Genomic DNA, 19580 nt, shown 5'->3' with positions numbered 1-19580 from the left:
TGAAGCTTCATCTAATGTCAGGTTGTCCTACATCTCAGTGACGAGAAAGGAAATCCCAGGGAAACCCATGCCAAGATAGAGAAAGGACGAGAAAAAGTGTTTGCTACCCTGCCTAGAGCTGCCTGCCCAGGGCAGGGGTGACTCCCAAGTGCTGTGGAAGCCACACTATGTATATAAGGGATTCTGTTTTCTCAGGGTTATTCCATTTATTCATTTACGGGCTCATTTTTTCATTCAACACATACTGATCTGGCTCCTGTTCTGCCCTGGGTACAGTGCTATCCAGGGGTGATAAAATGATGAATAAGGTAATTGCTCTCCACAAGGGGAAGTAGTCTCCCAGAAAGAATAATAAACATATAGTTTTACATGTTTAATGACATGTTGTGACACTTGCTACCAAAGAAAACTGCGGTGTTCTAGAAGAACTGATCAACTGACCTTGGTATAAACTCATGCTTTCCAGGGCTAACTTGGGCAAGGTCAGGAGAGGGCCTTGAGCTCCTCCTAGTGACTGGTGTGTGCCACTAATTAGATATAGTTTTACTTGTGATTATTATTATTATTTTTTTAGTCCATCAGAATTCAGTCCCCACAACGACTTGCATTGGTGAGACTTGAAACTTTTTACAAGATGTAGAGGATATAAGTTATTTGAGAGTCTATTTTAATTATTCTTGAAATCAGTTTTCCCCTAGTCTTCTTTCTCTTAGATTTACAGGAATTCTTAGGGCCTTAAACATACATAAATATCTTAAAGGTTAATTAGAAACAGTGTGAATTGGGCTCCCCCCTCCCCCCTATTTTAAGAATAAGATATAGGATTGGCACATGTTGTATCTGATGACTTGAAGAATGATGGTCTTGCTGTTTTTGTTCCATTTGTTTCTCAATGTTTAAAAAGAGGATAGTTGACTGATACATAGCTTTTAAAAAATGACCAAGATGAGAGAACTACTATGTTTCAAAAACTTGATTCCTTAAAACTGATTTTTCATCTTGCCATCACCTGGTTCATGTCTTAGGATAAATAATTGGAAAAACTTTGAAGGATGGTAATTTTTCAACTATTTGAAGATACTCATCTTAATTTGACCATGCATTTTAAGATAAGAAATTAGAATAAATGTTAGTTGATTTTAAAAGCTTATTGTAGAGAAATAGGAAAAAGACAAACTATTTCCATTACTATCATTCTTATTTTCCTGTAAATTCTAGCTAATGTAGTTAGAAAAGAAAACTAAATTAAGTCTTATAATGTGGCTTGCTTACCTATAAATCCCAAGAAAATAAACTGAAAGCTATTAGAACTAATATGAATTTTAACAAGGTTGTAAGTCATAAACTAAATATACAATATTAATAGATTCCTACATACCAGCAACATATAAAAATAAAATGAAAATTTGATATCATTTGTAATGTAATAAAAATAATAATTATCTAGAAATAATGTCACCCACATGGAGACAATGATAAAATTTTACTAAGAGAAATGAATGAATAATGGAATGGGTGAAAAATATTTTCCCATAGGGGTAAATAAAACATTATAAATGTATAAATTCTTCCCAAATTTATATATATATATAATGAAATTCTCATCATAATCTTAATGGAACATTATTATGCTAAATTGAAACATTTGTGCTAAAGTTCAGCTGAAAAGTTAAACATGTATGATTACCCATGGTCCTTTTCGAAAGAACAGTTATGAAGAGAGAAGGTGTTCTAATTAATCTAGCCCTAAAAATTCTAAGTTTATAAAAATGAAAATAGTACAACATTGGCCCAATACTTGGTCAACAGACAAGTGAAATAGTAGAGAGTACACCCCAAGACTCGAGGATAGTTAAAGGCTTTCATATGTGACAAAAGATGGCCTTTCCTATCAGTATATAATGAGTATTTAATATATGGTGCTGGGGCAAGTAGTTAACCATGTGGGAAAAATATATATAGATGTTTGCTTTACCTTATAGTACAACCTCAAGTAATTTTCATATAGGGAAATATTTAAGTGTCAACCTGATTTATTTCTGTCACTTTGGTGAAGGAGAGTCTTCACCCGTAATCTAAGAAAATAGTCATTTATGTCCACAAGGACTTGAATCAACTGCCAGAATATTTTTTTTAACTTCTAGTGGTAATGGAAATTTGAAATATGTTTAAACATTTAACAATGAAGATTAGGTTTATCTTAGGCTTAGTTAGTAGAATATTATGCAACCAGGAAGTGAGAGAAAGAGAAATGAAACTAGGGAAGGGAAGAAGAGATTAAGATTCATCTTAAAAAAATATTTTTATTGATTTCAGAGGTGAAGGGAAAGGGAGAGAGAGATGGTAACATCAAAGATGAGAGAAAATCATTGATCAGCTGCCTCCCATACACCTCATACAGGGGATTGAGCCCACAACCTGGGCGTGTTCCTGACCAGGAATGAAACCATGACATCCTGGTTCATAGGTAGATGCTCAACCATTGAGCCATGCCGGCAGGGCAAGACTCATGTTCTTTTGCTTAGTAACATTTATGTGCATACCCTCATGCACACAAAAATGATAAAGAGGTATAGCAAATGTTAATAGGGATAAAGGCATTAAAGTTATTTTCTTGTTTTGTTTCTTTAATTTTTAAAAAATAATGTATATTATTATTTTTCTAAATAAAAGTCTAAACTGTAAACAAATATGATGGCTTATAGATGTTTTTAATTCTATTTGATACTCATCAATAGCACCATTTTTGTGTGATAGGCAAAAGTTAATGATGTAAGAGTAAAGAATAATAAAATAAGATGAAAATTTAGTCTTATGAAGATTAAAGCTGTTTTTTAAATTGGAAAAAGGAAGATTCAAAGGGATATGGAACATTTATTTTTCTATAGTTGAAGTTTTATTATACTAAGTTATCTTCATCAAAAGATCAATTCTCCATTTCCATAGGAGACTGGCAAGAAAAAGGAAGTACAGTCAGAGATCAAGGAGAGTGTGGAAGTTAATCACTAAAGATGACTAATAATAATTTGGTCAGTTGTAGGTACTAGTTACAACACACACTTCAAAATAATTACTCCGTAGGCTTAAACATTAGTTTGAAACCATCATAGCTAAATAAGTACACAGCAACATATGTAAGGTTGCATACATTCTTCCAGTCCTTCATCCCTAATTCTAGGAGGGATATTTTTACAGCATTAATAGGCATTTTTATTTTAGAAATGAAATCCAGTCAGTCTTTCATTCCTTAGTCTAGCATCACTTAAGTCTCACTGGATATAGGGTGTGTATATGACCCTAAAGGGACATATGAGTCTTAAGCCAGGAGATATTTCTTGTTTGTAGTAAGAAGGATGGACCACAGAGAGGGCCCATTTTCAAACGGTGCATGGAACTGAGGAAAGAAAGCTGCTTCCCCAGGGTTTTCATTACTGAAATTTGGGGCGCAGTTTTGAAAATGCATTTGCATTGGGGCACTTTACAATTCTGATATTTTGCAGCAGCTACATAAATGCAGATTCAAGCAGAGGCCTGAGTGTATCTTTATTATCACTCTTTCAAACGTAGAAAGGGATTTTGGCAGGAAAGACAGCTGTGCAATTGCATGAAGCTTTTCCATTTCCACAAGTTGAAATTGATGTAAATGTGTTGATATGCTTGGCTTCTTTCCTTTTTATTTCTTGTAAGAAAAGGTCTCTCTCCACCTCTCTTTCCCCTCCCTCCCTCCATCTCTTCTTCTTTACTTTTATTTTTCTGCCCAAAGCCTTTATTCAGTTGGTATTTTCTTTTTCTAATATTTATAACCTCAGAACTATAAATGAAACATAGGGAACTCAGTCTATGAATATCTATAATAATAAAAGCATAATATGCTAATTAGACCAGGCAGCCCAACAAACCTCTGGATGTCCTTCCAGATGAAGCCTCAGCTGCGGGGGCCAAGGCAGAGGCAGTTAGGGGTGATCAGGCAGGCAGGCGAGTGGTTAGGGGTGATGAGTCAGGCAGGCGAGTGGTTAGGGGCAATCAGGCAGGCAGGCAGGCGAGTGGTTAGGAGCCAGTGGTCCCAGATTGTGAGAGGGATGTCCGACTGCCGGTTTAGGCCACCGCATAGGGCCTAAACTGACAGTTGGACAACTCCCGAGGGGTCCGGGATTGTGAGAGGGTGCAGGCCTGGCTGAGGGACACCCCCCTCTCCCATGCACGAATTTTGTGCACCAGGCCTCTAGTATTTATATAAGCTTTAATATGGCATTTAAATAAAATGTTTGAACAACAGCTGAGAGTGACCGGTAAAATAACTTAATGTGTCAGTAGTCAGTGCTGTGGACAGAAATTGGCCTGGACTCTAATAATCTATGGTCCTTCCTTGCTTTATGCTTATTATTAAAATATTTTAGTAATAATTCATCTAAGTATCATAGTTAAGAGTTCAGAAATTTGCATTGGGCAGTTGCAAGTTTGAGGACTACTCTCTGACCTACAACATTATGACCTGAGATAAGGTCATATTCTATTTTCAAGTCTCATCTCCTCTTTGGTAAAATGAGTTAATAATAGCAGAGTGTAGTATAATATATATAGTATAGTAAAGAATATTTACTGATGGTTAGGTAAGGTAGTGCATATAAAACTTTAGAACATGAGTGGAACATAATAAAGAGTTGAATAAAATATTATTTCTAAAACAATGATAGAGATGTGAACATATGTTCTTAGAATGTTGAGGGCGATGTTTGTGATAAAATGTTACAGAGAACTTGGGAATCCACTTGTGGGGAATGGGTGAACTTGGTAAGGAAACCCATGCTGTTCTCTGTTTTGATTATCATCATCCCCATGTATTAAGTGCCCACCCTGTCACAAGCATCGAAGCCAGTGGTTCTCAACCTTCCTAATGCCACGACCCTTTAATACAGTTCCTCATGTTGTGGTGACCCCCAACCATAAAATTATTTTCGTTGCTACTTCATAACTGTAATGTTGCTACTGTTATGAATTGTAATGTAAATATCTGATATGCAGGATGTATTTTCATTGTCCGAGACCCACAAGTTGAGAACCGCTGATAAGCAATGCACATTTATATCCTTGCCCCTCAAAACAATCATATACTAATGATGCAACTAAGTCATTGAGGTGAAATAGCTTCACGAAAGTAAATACTAGTGGGAAAAAAAACACATTAAACTTTGAAATCACATCTTATCAAGAGCAAATCCATTTTTATTTCCCCTCCACCTCACTACCTCTCTAATTGAGGAATTACTCAGGTAAGGACCCACCAGGTGACTTTCTCACTGGGTGTGGACTTTGAATCAGGGTTGGCAACACACACATCCTCTTTGGAACTCAAGTTCTGTATTTTGGGAAAATTGTTGTCAGTGTAAATGAGCTTCTCGCATCCTGGTGGTTTGCTCTCATGCAGTGCTTTCTTGTCTTTTCAGATCCCCCAGATTAGTTATGCATCAACGGCACCTGAGTTAAGTGACGACCGGCGCTATGACTTCTTCTCCCGCGTGGTCCCACCTGACTCCTTCCAAGCCCAGGCCATGGTAGACATTGTGAAGGCCCTAGGCTGGAATTACGTGTCTACTCTCGCATCTGAAGGAAGTTACGGAGAGAAAGGTGTGGAATCCTTCACGCAGATTTCCAAAGAGGCAGGTAGGAAGAGATTGCAATGATTAAGATGACCCTCTTCACATGTCTGTGGCTTACAGGGTTCTTTTCAGACTTTATTAAACAAACACTATAGATAATCACCATATACCTACTCTCACATTCCCCACTGCCTGTGAAGCAGATCTGCAAAGTCTTTGTTGTTTTTGAAGAGAATATTTTCAAAAGTGTGAAACTTAAGTCACTTAAAGTATTAGTGGAAGTGATGCAGAGAAGAAAATAGTTTCCAAAATCAATATCCTACTTCTGTGTAATGGATAATAGTGTGGATTACTGCTTATATTTAGGAACCTGAGAAAATGTGGCTAAATGTACTTCTCAATGCGTGCTTTCTTCCTCTGTTCCTCTCTAATGATGGGAGAATTGTTTAGAATTTGAGAACCCAATCACAGCACCACTTTGCTTTGGAGATGAATAACAGTGATGGCTCTGGCTGACTTGGTCAAAACAAAATCAAATAAATTATTTAGATAAATAGTCTTTGAACTATTAGATTATATTGAGAAAGACATCTGTATTACATAACAGTTAGAGAAGATTGTTTATGTTTATTTATCTCAAATTGGAAGTAATGGGCTCAAATGTTTGGCCAGTGGTCTTCCATTGGGCGATTTTGAAAAATGAGACAAAATCGTCACACTTAGGAATCCTGATGATAAATATTCAGGCTTCCCCACTTGGAAATATTAGATCAGTGTGTGTGTGTGTGTGTGTGTGTGTGTGTGTATACACACAGTGGGGTCTTGACTTACGAGTTTAATTCGTTCCGTGACGGAGCCCGTAACTCAAATTACTCGTATGTCAAATCAAAAAGTGAACGAGTGAGACACGTGATGCTGGGCTGATGTTGTGGCGTTCACTGTGACGTTCGCTGCGCCAACTAGCGGTGGGGTATCTGAAGCTGGCTCGTAACCCGAAGTTTAGCTCGCAACTCAAAGCAAAAAATCAGCCGAGAGACGGCTCATATCTTGAAAAACTCGTTAGTCGGGACACTCGTAAGTCAAGGCCCCACTGTAATTTAATATTCCCGTACAGGTTTTATGCTAAAGTCAGGTTCTCAGTTTAATTTGTACAGATTTTATCTCCTCCCAATTGTTATTGATCAGAATAGTTAACTACCAGTAAAGACAGACTAGCAAGGCAATAGAAACAGAGGTCCTTTTAATGAGGAAAATATGTCGTAAATTCCGAAGTCCTGGCTGTGATGTTGGACTATCAGACTGAAGATATACTTACGCATACAATGGTTCAGGGTATGGCTACTGAAAGAAGGGAGTCAGGACTTGCTTGTAAATCCCATGATTTTAACTCAGGGCCTCATCATTAGCTCTAATTGCAAACATTCACTGGGGAGCTGGGCCATTCTTAGGTTCTTCCTTCTCACTGAAATACTCTCACTCTTAACATCTTTGACTGGGTGGCTCCGAAGGATGAATAGGCCTCATCCTGAAAGTCATTTCTAAGTTCAAATAAACAAATACACGCCAATTCATTGGTTCCACTGGCATGGCCTTGTGTTTCCAGTGTCTTCTCCCACAGCACTTGTCCCATGTTAGTCTAACTTGCTGTTATTGCTTTATTGTCCGCTAGACTCTAGAGGAGACCTTGTCTGTCTCATTTACTATGGTAGTCCCAACTGCTATGTTTATAAGGTAAATATTTTGTTTATTCAGTTAGAAACTTTCTGATTATAAAAGATATCTTAACTCCGGTTTAGTGTTATGCTGAGATTTGTACCACTCTAATAATTGCCTTAATGAAGCCCTAAAAAGATGCCCAATCATTTTTGATAACCAATACTTTTATTTTTTCTTGGTTCCTTGAATCCTGCTTTGACCAAAATAAGGCTAGAGGTTGACTTAGAAATATGAACATAAATGCCAACAGATAAGACATGATGAAGAGAAAATAGTCATCTAAAGCTCAGAAGCAAAGTTCAGATACCTTCTTGCTCTGTTGATGCAAATGGCTCTCCCATTTAATGCTGAACTTTGTACTGGACAAAGCAAAAAGCATGACACATTTTTAATAAAATTGACAGTGTTCACAAGATGGAAATTATGTTAATTTTTCAGTCAAGCACAGGATCAAGACAGTTGTTTTCTCTGTGTCTTTTATAACAGACTGAAATAGACCTGTCTATAGACAGGTTAGTGGTGGATTTTATATGGTTGTTTTTTCCTGTTGTCACTTGATGAAAACTCAAGATATAAAATCAGAGTCCATTATGTAATGACTCTGCCAAAAAGGACAAAGTCTTTGTCACATGGGCTGAATTCCCCAGCTCATATGTTTAGTTAATCTTACATTGAGGTGATGCAGCTCAAAAGTAAGGATTGTATCATTGGCAGCCATTGTGGAAATACGCTTTTAGTACGAGAGCCTCTCCCCTTGAGGATGAGAGTAACTGTAAAGCCAGCTGCAGGAATGCAGGGGGCAGGGAGGGTCCAGGAAATGTCAGGCAGATCACTTCCTCTTCTCCTCTAAGTATTAGGATACTTGGTGTGTGTTTATAATACATATCATTGGAACCATATCATATGTGCAGTTTGTTTAAATGAATTCCCTTATTGCTTAGCAAACACCCTTGTGCCCCCTGCCCTACCCAAGAGAAAAAGAGGAAATGCATATAGAAAAGATGTGAAAATTACAATGTAAATGGTGTGTGGTAAGTTACTCACTCAGTGTGTGTATTACTTAGGGAAAGCCTGAGGTGGGAAACATGATCTACTGATTCATTAGTCAGTTTTGCTTTTGTGGGGCTCTCATAATGTGAGTGCCTTGCTACCGCAAGGTGACTCTAGTATGTAGAGATACATACTCAAATTCTATGACTCCTGAAAGATCCAACTACTTCCTCTGATGTTCAGTCAAAGAAACAGCAACATAGTCTAATTCAGATTTAAAAGAAAAGAAAAATGTACTCTATTGGAATTTCTGGGAATTTTAGAGAATCTTCAAGGAAATTTTAAATGTTTACATTTTCCCTTTGCCTGCTCACTATGGAACCTGACTCTCAAGAAAGATATGATCCCATGTGTATGTGTAGGAGAGGCAGTGTGTCATAGAGATTAGCAAGCACTATGGCTCTCCTTTATCAAAGTCTGGTAGGACAATTGAAGACAGTGATGTCAGGGAAAAAGTTATCCTTCAACAGAGGGTCATCTAATTTGTTTGGAACATGGAGGCCTGCATACAGTTTCTTTAAACTGTCTCAGAAAACCTCAGTGATTCTTGTCTCATGTGTAGTCATGGAAGATTTAAATATACATAGAGAGATAAACAAGTCCTATGGTGTCAAGAAAGACCTGAATTTGAGTAACGGGCTCCATCACTTTTGTGCTGTAAAACTTTTGGCACACTATCTAACTTTTCAAGCCTGATTCCTCATGTAGAGAATGAGAGTAATGATGCCTACTTCCTCCAGTAGTACAATAAATAAGGTCAGTTAGCACTTAACACCCAGGGCTAACTGATGATTAGTGCCTCACACCAGTTCCCTATAAATCAGTAGAGTTAGTGTTTGAGTTTGAAAATAACTTGACATTAGCTTTTATTATAACTACAAGGTTATTTATATATGAATATATATATATATCAATATATATATATAATATCTGAGTCATTCTAACTATTAAGCTTTCATCATATAAGAAGCATAAGAAGAAAAGAAAGTGAACTATTCGCATTTTCCTATGTGGTGTGTGTGTGTGTGTGTGTGTGTGTGTGTGTGTGTGTGTGAGAGAGTGAGAGAGAGAGAGAGAGAGAGAGAGAGAGAGAACATAAGCTCAATGATGGTGCCTCTATGTACTGCTGGCAGGCTTGAAGGAGTTACTTCCATTCTTTCTGAACAGTTTGACTTTGAAGATTGTGATTCTTCTCCTTTATAAATCTCTAAAAGTTCCAAATTTTACTTTACACTTAAGTTCTGCAACAATGGCTGCTGTGAAACTGTAGCTTGAAGTGTCCCCACCATGCACACAAGTCACAAGTGAGCTCTGCTTTATCAAACTCAGATAGAAAAATCAAGACAATGATGTCAAAGAAAAGAAGCCTTCCTTCATTGGGGGCCATCTAATTTGTTTGGAACATAGAGGCCTCCATACAATTTCTCTAAACTCTCAAAGGAAGCATCTAATTCTTCTCTCATGGAAAGTCATGGGAGATTTAAATATGTAAGAATGTTGCTCCTTGTTGAACTTTCAGAGAGGACTGTAACACGATTTTCTCAGAGGATGAGATTTTTGTAGAACAGTTATATTTGCATAAATTGCCCTGTTTATTTGAATGGATGCACATGCAATATCACCAAAAGCAATTTATTGCTTAATATTGCAGAGGATGAGAGAATATTCATCCCCAACATGCTTTAAATTCAGGTCAACGTAGTAACCTCAATAGTCTAAATTAGACATAAAGACTCCTTTTTCTAAGTGACGGTCAAAGTAAATGCTTATAATAGCATATGGCACTAATATATTCCAGATGTTTTGAACCAAATTGGGTTCAAGGATTATAATAGTAAGGAAATTATATATGACACTTATAGTTTGTCAGACAATTTTCAGAAGAATTCCATGAATGTTGCTTCACAAAAAGGAATGATTTGTTACTTTCATGATATCATGACACATGTCAGCTTTTCAAAGCCTGGGAGAACAATTGAAGCATCCTTTCGTTATTTCCTGCCAATCACATAATTGAGTTATTTCAATTGGTCTTACAAAGTAAACTTCATCATTACTCAGATAAACTCCAGGACTTCCTTTTATTTATCACTTTATCTTGTATCTTGACCTAGATTACTCTTCCCTTAGGTGAAGTCTTGATTATTAGTAACTATTTTTTAGCCTCAGTTTTTTTTGTTAGACCTCAGGAACTAGTTGGATTTGCTCATTAAAGGATTCTCTTCTCATTAAAGATTTGTTTGCCTCTCTCTCTTCACAGATGCAATGTTCTCTTTCATTGTGCTAAATGTCAGCCTTCCTTGCTTTGCTGTAACCTCTATGAGGTCAAGGACTTTGCCTTGTGACTGTCATGTAGCCTAATTTTTGGCATATGGGAGGCATTCTGTAAATAATTGTTAAGGGGAGGAGAGTAGAATAATTTGTATTTTTCCCTTCACCTTTTAGAAAAAATAATGTAAAGAAAGTACTTATAAATACTTTTTATGATAAATAATTTTGTGACGTGTGGGTCAAAAATATATTCCATATCTGTTTGCTATGGTTTGTTATAGTTGCCCTCATCCTGAATCTATCCCATTCTTGCCTCTTACTATCCCCACACAAAATTAAAGCAATATGATGCAATGGGGCTATAATTCCCAATACCACCATCTATGTTGAATTTGAAGAGTTTTCCTTATTCTTTGTCTCTGTCTATGTCATGGTGAATATTAGAGAACTATTAGACATTTTAATACCTAGTTGGAGTGTTTCTTTAATGAAGTGTCCAGTGGCCCCAGTTTATATATGTGTCTTAAATATTCAGGGGCTTAATTTCAAAACACAAAATCACAAGAATCCTCATATCATTTATCTTTAGTTGTGCTTAAAACTAAATGCTAAGTTCCTCAAGAAAAGGCATTCTGCTTAACTTTATTTTTTTGACCCTCCGCGACTAGCACAATATTTTAGAGTTGAACCTATGCTAAACTAGTTAGCACAACTTGAGTGTGTCCTCTGATCCCCATTAGCATTGCAGTTGCTTTACTTCTGGGCCTCATTTTTTTCACCTTGGTCTCCAAGCCTCCAGATTAGCCTCTCCAATATAGGGCCCATTTATCTGTGGCAGTAATCTTTCTAACATACAGATAAAGCCATTTTGTCATCTGTTCCTAGTTTTCCTTTCCCCAAAGGATCAAGTGAAAGCTGTCCAGTGTGGAATGCAGGTCTTTCTGACCCAGTGTCTGCTTTCATCATCAATCTCACTCCCATGCTATCCATATCCTCCTCCATTCCAACCACATGCCCCCTACATGCATTCTCTACCCCACCGCGGTCAACCTCCTGTGGGTGTCAGGATATTCTGTGTCTTTGCAAATGTTTTGCTTCCTACTTGGACTTCCAGCTAACTCCCATTTATTTTATTTTTCCTAAACAACACCTTGGGAAAAGCTATCTCTGACTTAGCTTCCTTCATGGTCTAAATTTGGAGTGTGGTGGGTACATCTGTCTTTTTTTAACAGCACATTGTTAGTCCATTTCTACAAATAAATGCATGGAGAATGATCAGTTTCACACGTCTTGGTGAAAAAAAGGCCTGCATAGCACTGTAGAGCTAAAAGGGTCAGATATTCATATTCCCTACCTCCCTTGAAGCGAAGGCCCAGCCATATAACCCAGCTGTGGCTAATAATAGCTACCATAGATGAATCAAGAGCTAGGGACATGAAGAAGCAAGAACAATGGGAAACCCGCTGTGTTCAGAGCAGCAGCAGCGATGCCCATGTTTCAGGCGGCTGTGGTCTCCAGCGTGAGTGGGCAGCACTAGTACAGTCTCCAAGTTCTCACGTCCGGGAGTAGCCCAGCAGTGCCTCTGGTTCTGTGGCACTTTGGGGGCTTTGGTCATGAAAGCCTAGACATCCTTTGTTTCAGCTCATTTTCCAACTTTGGTTTTCTGGTCTCCACAGTGATTCTGTGAATTACTCAGCACAATTTGAATCTATTATTCTTCTACTAAATCTAGACAAACTTAACTTCAGTTGTTTGACTTTGCCTTCATTATTATAATTGAAAGTGTCACTTCTATGACTCCTGGTCCAAAACTATCATAAAAAATTTCTGTGTATTGTTGTAATCATTGTAATCTGTCTAATTATCATCTCCCATTGTAATGTATGTTTATTGAGGACAGGCATTATGTTGTATTTATCTTTAAACACTATACCCAGAATAATGTCTAACATATATTAGGCTCAATAAATGTACATTGATTTAAAAACAGTCTTAATAATATAGGAGGTGAAGACTCCAAGGCTGTAGTTAGTACAGTGAAACTGTTGGAAGTTTTTATAGTTTTGATTTTTTTTACACTTAATCATACATCTGCTGTGATAAACTGACTTTAGGGAAGGAGAAATGGGTAAGAAATCTGGCAATAAGCCATACATTCATGCATTGCATATCTGAGTGCTTTCTTTGTATTAGATACTGTTCCAGGGTAATAATGATAAATAATTATAGTAGTAACAACAAGACAAAAAAATTATCTCTGATTTCTAAGAGTAGAAATACATAAGTGGATACAACTCCTTAGGGCATGTGGCAGGGGAAGACTAGGTAGATGCTTAGCCGAGCCTCAAAGGTAAATAGGAATTAGCAGACCAAATAGGAATTAGCAGACCAGGTTGACCTAAAAGCAGTGGTGAATGATATTTTAGGAAGAGAGAATCATGTTAAAAATGAAAATAAAATCATTGCATGTTATTACCATGGTGTAAAGTGTTCCTACACACAACTATTGCAGGAAATGCTTTGGTTTTTGGACCTAAAACTTCTAAATCTGCCCATAACTCCTCCAGTGACTGACTTGGAGCTGGCATACTTCTTTGAGTTGCAAAGTCAACACATATTTATTGAGAAAGATAATTTCTTTTGGTTCAGACAGTTCTCAAATGCGTATTTAGAATGGGCTTCTTCTAGGCAATAGACTGTCATTGTTGATGTGGGACTAGACATAGATGATGACCGATGTTTTCAGTGCATGAAGAAATAGATGGCGAAAAAACCTTTCTCAGCAATTTCCTCTCATCTCTTCTATTTAGCTCCACTGGGCCTGAGCAAAATGAAGGATGTGAAAAGATCTGAAGAGAAAGTGAGCCCCTACTTGGGAATTACCTTATGTTGTACGTACTAAGGAGAAAGGGGGCATTGGGTTCTGGAATTGAAGCTGAAGACGTAGTGAAAAGGAACATAGTGTTTAGGGATAGAGACTCATATACCGAGAATTCTATTGAATAATTGAATTTCTTGCTCAGTTGGGTTAGAGGAAGAACATCGTTGTTCTGGAATATCTTACTTTGGAAAGTAACCAGGCTTTTGTAATAATGACCTTACACCCACTGAAATGTAAGAGTAGAAGCTCTGATTTATTCTCCCTATTTGATGACACTGCATCAGCCTTCAAGCGGAGCTTTCTTTTACCGGTCGTTACAGACATATTCATTGAAAGAGACCTCTAATTTTGAATCTCATAGGTTTTGATGGATGTCAGCAAGAAAGATCAATTACAGTAGAACAATAAAAAGGGGGGGGTTAGTTAGTTTATAGAACTGGAGGGAAGTATATAGAACCAAAATCTCAAGCACTTTTTGGCCAGGCCTACGTTTTGGTTGTGGGAAAGTAGGACACCTTGATTTTGAGTTCCATTAAGGATGCACAAGGTAGGAAAGAGGTGTTTCCCGATTAATTTCAATGTTTTAACCAAACATTGAGATGGTCATAGTCTTTAAAAAATGTTATCTGTTTGGTTGGCTCTTCCAGAGGCTTCCCAGTGTTTCACTCCACTAAAATAGTGAAGTGAAGGTGGGGAGGGGCTTTGAACTGTGCCCATACAGAAAAATGCACTAGTTATTAACACAGAGGCCAGGAGGTGAGCACTGGAATTAGTGAAAAGGGTAGTTCTGAAAAATAGGCAGATACTCCAGTCAAAGAAACTGTAATAATTGGTTGCTTACAAAATGTCTATTTATTTCAACTCCTATCTAAATTATTTTATATTTTGAACAACCTGATATGTGTAAATGTAGCCTCTTTGATACCTGCACAGAGGGATCTGTTTTTCTTTCATTTGGCAAATGGATCCCCGCTGTTAAATCTTTCAAGACATTACAGGAAATTCTACAAAGCCCCATATCAGTTGCATTAGTATTTGTAGGCAAACGGAAGGACAGCAGATGATTAAATCTCTGGTAGTAATAGTAGCCATCCGAACACATTATATTGACTTTTGAAATATTTTGACCTTGTAATTTTGACCTCCAAATTTGCCTATTCCCAATTCTTCACATTTCTTGTTACACTTTTGGCTGGATGTCTTAAATAGAAAAATTAAAAAATACTGCCAATAATCACTAGGTAGTGTTAATCCATTGTGTTAATATTTTAGAGTTGACATTAACTGTCAAGCAAGCTCCTGTTTAGATAGGCATCACTGGGATGTTAACACACTTTACAATCCACAGTATTAGGGATAGGGAAAGGCTTTCCTTTCTGAAGAACAACTTTGCCAGATAAAATATTCTTAGTTGGCATTTTTTTTCTCTTCTCATTTTAAATATATCATTCCACTCCCTCCTGGCCTCCATGATTTCTGCTGAGAAATCTGATACCCTTATAGGTGTTCCCTTGGAACTTAAAAAGTTTTTTTATTTCTCTCACTGCCTTTAAGATTTGTCATTGATTTTTGACAGTGTTATTATAATGTGTCTTGAAGAAGATCTCTTTAAGTTGAGTGTGTTTGATGACTTATGAGTTCATGATGTTATATATCTGAATCTCTCCTCATATTTGGGAAATTCTCAGCCATTCTTTCTTTAAGTAATATTTTTTTTGCCCTTTCTATTGGGTGTCCCAAAATTCACGCAAGATTTGCAATTCAATTCAATTGCAAATCTTGTGCGAATTTTGGGACACCCTATATATCTCTTTTCTTTCTGATACTCCAATAATTCACAGATTGCTTCTTTTGATGGTATCTGTTACATTACATAGGCTTTCTTTATTCTTTATTATTCTTTCCTCTTTGTTTTCCCCTGACTGAATAATTTCAAAGTTTCTATCCTCTAATCTACAGATTTTTTCCTTCTGCTTAATCCATTGTGCTATTGATGCTCTCTATTGAATCTTTCATTTTATGCTTTAGCTTTAATCCCATAGACATCAAGATTTGAAATTTATCCAATAAAGAATTCAAAGTGGCTATATTGAGGAAGTTCATTGAGCTACAAAACCCCCCACGAAGACAGTTCGGTGAAATCAGAAAAATAACACATGAACAAAATGAGCTGCTTAACAAAGAGATAGAAATTATAAGAAAGAACCAAGCACGTATTCTGAAGCTAAAGAATAAAATAAAAATTATTGTGGTTCTCTGGTGGTGCCTTATTTCCTTGATGTTTTTATGTTCGTTGAAGTCTTATATTGCTGTCTTTACTTTTGCAACAACAGTCACCTCCTCTAGTCATTACTAAATTTCTTTTAGAAAGAAGTATCTTCCATCAGACTTGATAGGAAGTCTGAGGCTTTCTCAGTCCTTATATGAATATGTCTGCTCTGTGCTTCTTGCTCTCTCTGTCAGAATTCTTAAACTTCTATGTCTTTTTTTTTTTTAAATCCTTTAATGCCAGAAGCCTCCTTTTTGCTTTCCCAAGGGTGGAGCTAATCAAATTTGTGATTTCTCCCTGGCCCATAGATTCATGTTGGCTTTCTGTGCATGTTTATTAGATGTCATGCTTGCCACTAAGCATGCACAGAAAGCCAGTCACAGGCCGGGTGGGGTGTGGATGAGGTACATAAATCACTGAGGGTACCCATGAGCTAGTTGAGGGGATCAGTGGGCAAGGTGTCCCCCATAGGTGGGCTTCTTGATAAAGTCTGTGATGTAATTAGTAGACTCTACATTCCTTTAATGCTTTCTGAGAGTCCTATATGCCTCTGTCCCAGACTCTCTTACACCAGACATAGATCTATGACTCAGAAATGTGAATGGAATGAGATAGAGCTGGGCTCTTAGGTAATGTCCCACACAGGTGGGAAGGCCTGCCACTCACTTCCAAGCTTTCACTTTCTTCCCAGGAGAAATCACAGGCCAGAGAGGTGATGCTTGTTAATTGTTCCTCTTACCCTCCCTCATGTGTCCAAACACTAGCTCTAATGATGTACTTGAACTTCTCCACTGGAATATTGAACTTCCACAAGGGCTCTCTGTCTATGGATGATTATCTAAGTAGTGTTCTCTGGCTCATTGGTCACAGCTAAGAGGGGTTGTATCTAATACACTGGCCACTCTAGCGTCCATGCATACTAGTATTACTGAAGACATGGGTGGGTAAGATTCCTCCTGGGTCCTTTGGTGAATGATGCTGGATCTCATAGCTCCCACAAAAGCACCTTTTCTGTGGATTAATACCAAATTGTTGTTATTGAGTGGGGGATGTGACAAGAGATGTCTTATTTAGCCATGTTGATAATATCACTACTCCCCACTGTATTTTTAAAGAATAGAATATGTATTTTACTTAATTGGAAGAAGTAGGAGAAGCATATTTTGTAATAAAAATATATATGTTAACCAGGTAATTGCCTGTTTAAAGATTTGGATTGAAACAGCTGCAGTATATTTTACTATTGTTCTATATGTTTTGCTAGATAAGTATAAGACACTCAACCGAATGGCAACACTCTATCCTAAACATTTCTAAACTTATAAATAAAACATCTTATTGAGAAGATAGAAGAACAGACAGAAGGTGCTGGTTGGAGATAAACCATTAATGGTGAAAATACTAGAATAGAGTCAAGATCATGGGTACTAAGAATGAAGTGGAAGGCCATGGGACAGAGAATAATCAAGAGATGAGAGTTTCTCCTTATAAACTTCTTTTTTGCAAGGTTTTTTGTTGTTTGTTTGTTTGTTTGTTTGTTTGGATTACAATAGTTTCCTTAATGTTATTGAACCAAAAACAAGTTTTCATTTCTTTATACAGGGTGGACTGAAGTTCAATTGTAGCCTATGTTCTCTGAAAAATTTCACTCAGCCTTAGATTATTGCATTCATACTAGAATAATGGCTTTGAGTGGCAATCCGCATCAATCACATAAGACACTTCTAACGAGCTGTTTGAATGGTATTTGGGTGATAATTATTATTTGCTACCTGACTTGTGTCCTTTCCTTTTCATGGGGAAACTCATTCTTATATCTAGTATATGAAAACATAAAAACTTGTTACAGTTGAGTGTGTATATAAAACAACTTTAGCCTTGAAGTCAGCCTCCAAAGTATAAAATGCATGGATTAGTACACAATGAAATGATGAGACCATAATGTTTATACCATGACCTTGTCTTATGCCCTAGAAAAGCAAAATTGTTACCATGAGTTATGATAGGAGAATTTCTAATTATTTTGGTAGTTGTTTTTAATCACTGTTTTTTTTTTATTTGTTTAGTCATTATTAGATCTTCAAATCATTGGCTAAAAAATTTAAGAATTGCCAAAAAGGGAAAAAGAGTTTAAACATTAACCAACTATAGGTGTTTAAGAAAAAATAAAGTTATTTGTAAGGTTATGAGGCAACTCAAGGAATTAAAGGCCAGACCAAGGATCTAAGCTTGGAAACAATAACAACAACAAGGTACTCCAGTACTCTCCCAACCCAGGAAGCAGGAGATGAAGAACTGCCTCTTCAGGGAACCACCCACAGGATGAATCATCTCCAACTCCAGGAAGGCCTTTAGTTCTAAAGCACCCAGGGCTCTGCCATTGATCATGTGCCCATCCCTTGGAAGATGGTTGACAGTTCTACCAGTTTTTGGAACTATTGTAAACATCTAAGATAAACATCAGATCTTAATATCCAAAAAGTAGTAGGAGTAACTGGTGCTGGTGACAAATGTGTATTACCGTAAAGGTGATATAGTCGATTTTCTTCTTTATCTTGTAATGTTTTTCCATGTACATTTAGAGAAAAGGAAGAATTAATAGCAATGCAAAATATTCTAGCTGAAGCAATTCTGTTATATTTCTGAAATAAGAGCATTTTTCTTTTTCCTTTAGACAGATCATCAAAAACCATTATAACTTTAAATACTTGAAGACAATTCTTTAAGCCACTGGCTTGCTAAAGAGACAGGGAATGTAATTTTCCTAGCTTTACATCTGTGACAGCATTCATTAAGAATCAGACTTCAATCATCAGGTGATCCAATTAGCTCTACCTTCCCCCATGATTGAGATATGTGGAATGAGAGTTGGGGGTGGGGTATTTATCATCACTACTGGAAAATTCCACAGTGTCTGAGCACTCATTCTAATGATAGAGGGTCAAGTGGACCATTTTATATAAGAATGGCTGTTGTTCATTTGTGCTGAGCAATTTGAAAAAATAAATGCTAGTTCATTTTTTTTTTTTAAATTTCAGAATTCCTCTAAATCGAACTCTGCAATAGTGAGTTTTGGATAATGAGAGTAAACAAATTTTCTTTGAAATGTAGAAGTGGCAGTAGACAGGCCTTGTTCCTGAGTTCTTTTCTGCAGGGGCATGAGCATAATGATATTCTGTATTTAAACCCAGGGGAAAGGAGGCTCTTTGAGAAAGAAAATGACAGAGACCCATTGCATGCTAGGACAGTGATGAGAAGCTTCTGGTTATTTTCCAGGGAGCCTAATAAAACACTTAAAAAACCACATGGGAGATCATTGCAGACAGAAAACTTTCTAGTAAAACCAGAAAATGCTAACTTCATGAAGGAGTAGTATTTAACACATATATTCACTTTTCTAAGATGTAAAAAGTTATAAGCATGTGAAGTATAGAACTGAAATGTGAATACTTAGAAGGGGGTTATTCTGTTATGGACAAGTAGGCTAACACTGAGAAAGACCATTGAGGACCCTTCATTCTGCTTTAAATATATTTTCCTTTCTCTCAGCTTCTGTTGGACCGCCTGGTGAGTTTTCTTTGTCCTATATTTTTCTTAGAAAAGCCAGTCTCCAAACTGCTCAGCACTAACACCAAACTTTGCTCCTCATTAGGCTTTTACTCAACTAGTTTCCTCTGCCTGGATTATTCCTTCCCAAGCCCAGTTGCCTGCAAACCCTCTCAGTGAAACTTCTCCAATATGTTCCTTGTGTCTTCATCGTCACTCCTGTGTGTTGTTCCTGACACTATATATGCAT

At 37.0% G+C, this 19580-nt stretch overlaps 1 protein-coding gene across 5 annotated transcripts in view; it reads left to right on the top strand.

Annotated features, from left to right (window-relative positions):
- The window catches only part of GRM7 (glutamate metabotropic receptor 7), a 751085-nt gene that overhangs the window by 241814 nt on the left and 489691 nt on the right, over nt 1-19580 (top strand). For all 5 annotated transcript variants that reach the window (XR_011468069.1, XR_011468068.1, XM_070390696.1 and 2 more), the window contains exon 2: nt 5445-5661. Coding sequence is in view for 3 of the 5 variants with exons in the window: in XM_070390696.1 (XP_070246797.1) it covers nt 5445-5661 (217 nt within the window). In the remaining 2 variants the exon portion in view is untranslated. The remainder of the gene's footprint in view (nt 1-5444; nt 5662-19580) is intronic.

The sequence above is a fragment of the Myotis yumanensis genome, unplaced genomic scaffold, assembly GCF_028538775.1.
Source record: "Myotis yumanensis isolate MYYU_CA2020_CCGP unplaced genomic scaffold, mMyoYum1.0.hap1 SCAF_14, whole genome shotgun sequence".
Classification (NCBI taxonomy): Eukaryota; Metazoa; Chordata; class Mammalia; order Chiroptera; family Vespertilionidae; genus Myotis; species Myotis yumanensis.
Note: the sequence above shows the minus strand (reverse complement) of the source record. Positions and strands in the feature narration are given on the sequence as shown.